Source organism: Triturus cristatus, chromosome 7 (assembly GCF_964204655.1).
Source record: "Triturus cristatus chromosome 7, aTriCri1.1, whole genome shotgun sequence".
Lineage (NCBI taxonomy): Eukaryota > Metazoa > Chordata > Amphibia > Caudata > Salamandridae > Triturus > Triturus cristatus.
Window position 1 is genome coordinate 257833109 of NC_140590.1, and position 8247 is coordinate 257841355.

At 42.0% G+C, this 8247-nt stretch overlaps 1 protein-coding gene across 5 annotated transcripts in view; it reads left to right on the forward strand.

Moving 5' to 3' along the window:
- Positions 1-7919, forward strand: part of LOC146809342 (reticulocalbin-1-like) — a 28695-nt gene extending 20776 nt beyond the window's left edge. For 3 of the 5 annotated variants that reach the window (XM_085616140.1, XM_085616145.1, XM_085616141.1), the window contains exons 6-7: positions 4615-4814; positions 6054-7919. In XM_085616140.1, the coding sequence (XP_085472266.1) occupies positions 4615-4814; positions 6054-6161 (308 nt within the window). In that variant the 3' untranslated portion in view covers positions 6162-7919. The remainder of the gene's footprint in view (positions 1-4614; positions 4815-6053) is intronic. The other 2 variants (XM_085616142.1, XM_085616144.1) reach the window with 1 other exon arrangement.
- The last annotated feature ends 328 nt before the right edge of the window (positions 7920-8247 follow it).

Below are 8247 nucleotides of genomic sequence, written 5' to 3' on the forward strand. Positions count from 1 at the left end.
TAGATGATCTCGCTAACCCCATACTGGAGCCTACTTGTGTTTTAGAACCTATCCCAAAGGCCACCCTACACACAAAAAAGTAATAAAGTAAAAGGTACTTAGATACTGTTCTAATGATCTAAGTCCCTGTCTGGGCTGTATCCCAACTAAGTGCTCCCTCTTGTTATAGGCAGACTTAAAATCTTGGTATAATAGGATAAGGGGGAGATATCCCTCTTAAGTGCTTGTCTTGCTTAGCCTATGATACAGTTTAAAACAATTATATTTAACCTTCAAAAATTGGCATGTACTTACCGTAATATGCTAATTACGGAAAGGCAAAGGGGCGGCAATACAGTCTACGGCCACACGAACGGTCCCACGATCCGGTACCCTCTTGTACAGCCAGTGCTGACTTTATATAGTTTTCAAATAACCCGGCAAGTTCATTCACCTGTGTTGATTTCCAAGGTGACGCTCCTTACCGATCACATGATATTTGTCGTTTAGGTAGCGGCCATCTTCGAATGTGTAATCTTTCCCGATATGATACATAGAAAGGACAGCGGATTGTATAAAAGAGACAATCTTGAGAGTGACCTATATGTGAGTGAATAGTATTGAAGGACTTTAAAGCAGAATGTCCAGGTAGTAATCCTCTCCCATAGATTCCTCCGTAAGCTTTCTCAACTAGACGCCCTAGTGGGTCATGTGACTAACGGCGTAAACAGAGTGGCCATCTTTGAATGTATGAAATATCCATCCAAAGGTCGAGAAGTAAAGAGACATATTTTGAACGGCCTAATATACCGCCGATACATTGGCTTAAGTGTACCTTACGGGTACATAAAGAGTATTAATGGGTATATAGTAGATAGGCCAGTTAATAATCTTCTCCCATAAGTACCTCCATTAGCTTTCTACATAAGACACCCATGTGGGTCATATGACTAACGCTATAAATAACGTGGCCATATTGGAATGTCTAAATTACCCGTCCCAAGGTCCAAAATAGCCGGGAAAGGTGTTTAAAGCTACCTGATTTTCCGCTGATTGGAAACCAAACCAAACCAAATTATGTTGTCCATAACTACATTATTTTAAATTGGGGATTATATTCTGATCTATATATACACTGTTCTGATTTAGAATGTACCCTTGGGAACATAGCAGTATTTTGAAAGATACTTCATGTGAGTTCACTATTGGCTTCCAAGTGTGCAGGGAAGAAGCATAGACAAGAGTTTAAAGGGAGATTGAGTGACAGTAGTAAAACAAAATATAGGAGACTTTGTGACAACATGTTTACATAGTTCAATATACATATTGTTTTAACAACGACTAGGTTGGAACATGCCCCAGACAGGACCAGGAGATGTGTTTCAATATCTTATAAGAAATAGTGCATCTCATTATCACTATTGTGTCCCATCTCAACACTCCGTAATCTGCATATCCACCCCGCTTCCTTCTTTCTAAGTGCGAGTTCTCTGTTTCCACCCCTGGGGTGTGCTGGAACATGATCAATACCCATAAACCGAAGATTGTCTGTATTAGAATGTTTTTCCTTCATGTGAAAAGTCAAGGGGTACCTCATGTCCCCATTTCGGACTGCTCGAACATGTTCTTGGATTCTAGTCTTTAGGGGTCTTTTTGTGCTGCCCACATAGATTTTATTGCAAGGGCAACATATTATGTAAACTATGTAATTTGAATTACAATTGATAAGGTGTTCAATTGTATGTTTCCGTCCAGTGTTAAAACGAAAGTTTCTAGTCTTGTTCATGCCTAGGTTGCAGACGCTACATTTGTTACATGTGAAGAACCCTACTGTTTTTGTGGTGAGCCAGGTTTGTTTTTTAGGGGTAGTAACATAACTTGGGCAGAGTATATCACGAAGATTTTGTCCTCTTCTATATGTCATCTTGGGTCTCTTACCCAGTTGCTCATTAAGTCCTGGTACATCTGTTAGTAAGTGCCAGTGCTTTCTGAGAGTATTATACACCCTACTACTTTGTTCATTAAACTGTGTATTAAATGAAATATGACTTTTGCTGGGCACCCCCTTTGGCTTAATGGCTAACGTGGTAGTTCTGTTAATTTTCTTGGCTTTGTTTTGTGCTTCGTTTAGAATCTGTTTGGGGTATCCTCTTTCTAAGAAAAGTCTTTCTGTCTCCCTTAAATTTGACATAAAATCCTCCTCCATGCTGCAGTTCCGACGCATGCGGATCATTTCCCCGTAAGGGATATTATTGATCACATGTTGCGGGTGTGAACTTTGATAGTGTAGAGTGCTGTTGCAGGCAGTGGACTTCCTATGTGTTCGACTGTGGATACGGTTGTTTTGTATGAAGAAAGTTACGTCCAAGAAATCGATTTTTTCAGAGCTATGATTGATAGTAAATTTGACATCGAATGGATTGTCATTGAGGTAATCATAATATGACATCAAATCTTCTACCATTCCGTCCCAGAGTATAATGACATCGTCAATATATCTGCCCCAAAAAATCACATGGTGCATCCATGTTGACGCGTGTTTGCCCCAGGCATGCCCCCGCTCGAACCAGCCCATAAAGAGCCCGGCGTAAGCAGGAGCGAACCTGGAGCCCATTGCAGTACCCTGGATTTGATGGTACCAGTTAGAATCGTGGAGAAAATAATTCTTGGAGAGGATCATATCTGTCATTTCCAACAGCATCTCATTATGGTGGAAATGGTCCGCAGCTCTCTGGCCCAGAAAGGTTTGTAATGCTATAATACCAAACTCTTTTTTAATGCAGGTATACAAGCTTGTCACATCTAAGGTGACAAAGAGTAAGGTTTCTGACCATGTAAAGCCCTCAAATTTGCCCAAGATATCCTTCGTATCCTTTATGTACGCAGGTAAATTTTGTACCAAGGGTTGGATATATTGGTCCACATACTCCGATAATTTTTCTGTCGGAGAATTAACTCCTGAGATGATAGGGCGGCCAGGTGGAAAAGGGCCGCCCTTATGTATTTTAGGTAGTATGTAGATACAGGGGAAGGATGGCTCTACAACTTTAAGGTATCTGCATTCCTCATCACTGATTAGGCCATCCTCCCGCCACTTCACTAGCTTCATGTTAATGTGGTCCCCCAGTGCCCTCATAGGATTGGTTGCGATTTTCTTGTAACAATTACTGTCCATGAGTTGCCGTTCTATTTCCTTCATATAGCAGTCCTTTTCCATCAGGACCACATTGCCCCCCTTATCTGCCTCACGGATGACGATTGTGTGGTCAGTTCTCAGATCTGTCAGAGCTGCCTTTTCCCCAGATGTCATATTATGGGCACGTTTATTCGCACGGATTGGATTTGATGAGAATTTATGAAAACCTTGTGTAACTCTCTCAAAAAAGACGTCTATATTGGGATGAGTGCCAATGGGTACAAACTTAGATTTCAATTTCAACCCACTATCAATGCATGTATTTTCAACAACATTGAGTTCGTCACATCAAGTGTATTACACACAAAAAATCTGCAACTACGGAATGACCTTTTTTTATAATAAGACAGATCGAAACAATAAATTCATATGGCAGTATAAATCTCCCCCCTTATTTCCCAGTTTCTTTTCTTTTCCTTTCTTCATTTTTCTTTCCTCTCCAAGTAGTCACTTGATGCTGATGTAAGATAATTATTAATATGGACACTCAATATGATAAATGTAATGCTGCTGTGTTAGGTTCTCTTTGTGGGGTTCATTGTGAAATTATGGATATGATGTATAACATAAATCATATCCGTATTGGATTGTAAATACTTTTCTTAATTTTAGAGACCTTATGAAAGAGCAAAAATTGTTTGTCTCAATGTAGGCCGCGTGTACCAATTTATCATCGAATGTATGATAATTTTTTAATTGTTTAAAAAACTCCTTTTGTAATTGTAATTATATAACTATGTATTTTTAACAGCCCTGAAGAAGTCCTGTGTCAGGACGAAACGCGTCGGCTGTACCGTACTGTATTGAAATTGGAATAAAGAACTTGAAATCAAGAAATACTCAGCCTTCTCAATTGAAGTTGATATATATATATACTGTTATTGTTAAATTCTTTCATAAACTTGTGGTGCTTCTTAGCTTTTGTTTGACTCTCCTGTTTTAAGGTATCCAACTATTTTGTGGTGCCCAGGACCTGCACTGATAAAGCCATAGCCTGGTTCCCAGGTATCCCCCTTCATGCCTGAATTGCTAAGGATGAAGTTGGTACCTCGTCTTTGAAGTAATGATGATTAATCGGGTTCCCAGCTTACAGCACTATTCTGATATACTCTGGGTTCCCAGGTATCTGCCTAGTTCTGGTAAATATGCCTTACACGGATTAGCCCGTATTCTGGTTCTGTGGTGTACAGCTTCATTGCTTATAATGTGCTCCCCAGCCTTTGTCTAATGCCATGCCACAGAAACTCCTGATCGAGGGGGTGCCTTGTCAATGCTGTTAAAAAGGCTGCAGCTGTGATTGCACAGTCCAGTTTTCTCCCTGTATACACACACTGCCAAAACTGAATATCCGAGCTTGTCAATTTGTCACATCATTTTGCTGCAAGTCTCCTCTGTGAATTTACTGGTCTTCTGCTACTACTGCCCTCCTCTTCCAACAGGTGATATGTATTCAACTGAGAGCAACGAGCCTGAACCAGACTGGGTGAAAAGTGAGCGTCAGCAGTTCTCGGACTTCCGTGATCTAAACAAGGATGGAAAGATGGACCACTCCGAAATCAGCCACTGGATTATGCCCCCTGACTATGACCACCCAGATGTAGAAGCAAAGCATCTCATTTATGAGTCCGACAAAGACAAGGTTAGGTGTCTGCCCACTGCATCCATGTCAATGCATGCATTTAGGTACATGAATCTGTTGTTCTACACCTGGGGCTCTGGGACAAGGAGATGAATAGCCAGTTATGATGGCATGAACCATAGATCATCCTAGTTAAAAGCTTTTATGCACTAATATTGCCAATTATCACAGTTCAGCCCCGTTTAACAGTAGATATAAACCAGAATAATTTTTCATGGTCATTGAACTAAGTCCTCACCTACTTCCCATATGCAAGAATATGGATCAAAGCTAAACTTAGTCTAGGTTCCATAAACTGGAGTATGCACTAGTGCTAAGTATCATGGTCTAGTTTTCCTACATAAGAGCATGAACAAGAGTTGAATACCCTAGTCTAGTTTTAATTCACAAGAGTATAGCTCTTAGTTAAGTATCCTGGCCTAGCTTTCATACATAGGAGGGTGGACCAGAGCTTAACATCTTATTATAGCTTCCATACACAGGAATATTACCCAGAGCTAAGTTTCTTAGTCTAGCTTTCAAACACAGGAGCATGGACCAGAGCGAAATAACCTAGCGCAGTACACCTATACAGTAATATGCATCAGAATTAATTAAATCAGACCTTCTTAATACTTGTCCTTCGCCCATATGTAATGGGCTGTGCAAGAGTCACTTGAAAGAAGATCCACCGTATCTTTGCCTGATTCTAAAGCGAGCAAAGTGAAAGGGGACCAAGTCTTTTCTGCCTTCATACAGGGATAAAAGTGAAAAAAGACCCACTAATCTTTCTTTATGTATTGGACACACACACAGCAATCATGTTTAAGACCATCCTAGGTGTCACTATCTGAAGTTCTGGACAAACAACACTTGAGTTGTCACATGAAGGGCTGGGCCCTGGGACCACCAAGATCAAGGCCACAAGGTAGATCAGAGGACTGAGTTCTGGCTCCCAGGAATAGGGTTCTGTATAGCTCAGCACTTGCTTGGATACAGGGAGAGAGGTAGATGAATGGGTATTTCACACTTGAGCCATAGTAACATGGAGGTTTGGCCCTGGTACATGTATATGGTAGGAGGGGCGGGGGGAGGTCACCAGAATAAGATGGGCTGATCAGAATGGACAGTACTCTCCCAGAATAAAGTGGGGGATGGGTAGCACAAGACTGATGCTTTCCTTGATAATTGCCACCAGCTCACTGTAATTCTTGCACTCCCTTACATCTCAGTAATTAATTTCTCCATTCGCTCCCGCAGGATGACAAGCTCACCAAAGAGGAAATCCTGGATAATTGGAACATGTTTGTTGGGAGCCAGGCTACCAACTACGGGGAGGACCTGACGCGCAGACACGATGAATTTTGATCAATACTAACCATCCACACCAATCAGACGTGCTAACCCCACTGCGTGCGGTCGTACAGTCAACATTGCTAATTACTGCCCCTCAACCGTTACTAATCCAATGGAAATAAAGAGGGGGAGGGGCAGGCAAGGGTAGGGGTGGGATCTGTTTTTTAAATTTTATTTTAGAGGGAAGATATTTTGTACAAGTTAAAATGGTGGGGTGGGGGGGATGGGTGGCCTATTCATGGTGGACAGGGGGAGGTACGAGAGATGGCAGTGGCACAAAGCGTAAGAGTTATGTTGATAAGTTGGTCCCTCCAATTGATGTAGTATCGAACCACAAGCGAATGCTGAAAGTAAGTGTGCCTGATTTCATGTATGTATAATTATAGGAAAAATAAGAGAGGCACGATAGGATAGTGCTGCCGCACAGTATGGCTGAAGTGGTTGCAGGCTTCGACATTGGTGTGTGGATGGCATGGGGAGCTTTAAGGGAACTCAGGCGAGCCTCCTATCCTGTTTGCATCATCAGATCTAGAAGAGGACTCTTTCTTGCTTGACATCCTAGATGTGGCTGGGGGATTTGATGGCCCCTGTTAGGACAGGAAAGGGCTTTACCACAGCCAGTAATGTGTTCAGGCCACTGTGTCATAGGCTTGGAGTTGGCACAGCAGACACACATGGCTTTATGTAAATTCAGAGACCGGAAAAATATTGACCACTGGGCTAAATGTCTCTGCTAAATGTCTCTGCTACCTTACAGAGCACCTTAGCTTTGGGGAAACTGGCCCAACCTGGTCTGACACGGCTCACAGTCAGTGGATAGACTACCTGATTTGTTTAATCGTGTTCTCAATGCATAACCAGAATCCGAGAGAAAGCTGAGGTTATCCGAAGCATATTGAATTGTCTGTAGTTGAAGAATGATTCATGCTTCAGATTGGCAGATGAAGTGGATCCCACTGTTTGGCAAGTCTCTCGAGATCATTTATGGTGGGACATGGATAGCCATGTAGAACAGAAACTGGTCATTCTCGTGTGGCACGTTGTACCGTGTCTCTTGAACTCTTCAATGGTGCTTTGGGAGTGTGCATATTGTACAGTGTCTTTGTAGGGGCGTGAGTTTAGCTGTGTAGTAGCATAGAAGTTGCGTACGTTTGCAGTATATGCTTTCTTTACAGAGTGTGGTTATTGTACAGTAGTAGGCCTGTTTATACACCACTTTTGGAGCTGTACTAAAGCGGTACATGGGTCAAATGTATTCAAGAGCCTCGTGAATCGTTGTGGTATGGAAGCAGCTCAGTTACTCTAGGGCTGTCCTGTAGTGCTGTCCAGGTAGAAACGTGCATCTCTATTGGAGTATTGGTTAGGTATGTAGTTGATCAGTCTGTGTAGTTGTTGTGTAGAGATACAGCAGAGTACATGTCCGTGTGGCTGTTGTGCAGTGGTACTAGGGCATAGGCATGTAGGATTGAAAAAAGTGCTCTTAAGTCTGAACAGTACCTCACATTCCCTGTTCTCCCCATCAGGACGGAAAGCTCTCCAAGGAGGAGATCCTAGAAAAATATGAAATGTTTGTATCGAGCACCCTGACTGATTATGGCCACATGATGACCCAGCATGAGGAGCTGTGATGCTGGCAGAGTTAATCCAAAGTCCTTCACTAGTGCATATCAGGAGATGAATCTCCCTCTTCTCAGCATCTCAGCAGATGACTCTCCATGGTCCAGGCTGGTGTCACTCCACTAAAGATAAATAAAATGTCCACTTAACTGACTGAAGTGTGTGTTGTTTATTATTGTGTATGATTATGCCGAACGGGTCACAAATGCTGAGGGTTAAAGGTTTGTAGGAAGGAAAACAGGCAGCATTTTAATTTGGTACTGTCCATGAGAACAGCACAAAGTAACACTCTCCCACTCTGAAAATGCATTGTGATACACACGCTAAGCCCATTGTTACACAAGACCTTAAGCCAGGGCCACTGAAAATTGAATTCAGTTTTTGCGGTTTCTTCCATGTAAATATGGATTTGTCACCCTTGTCATTTCAATAGGTGACAATTTTACCCAGATAGTGTAAACTTCCCCAATTAAAAGAGTGA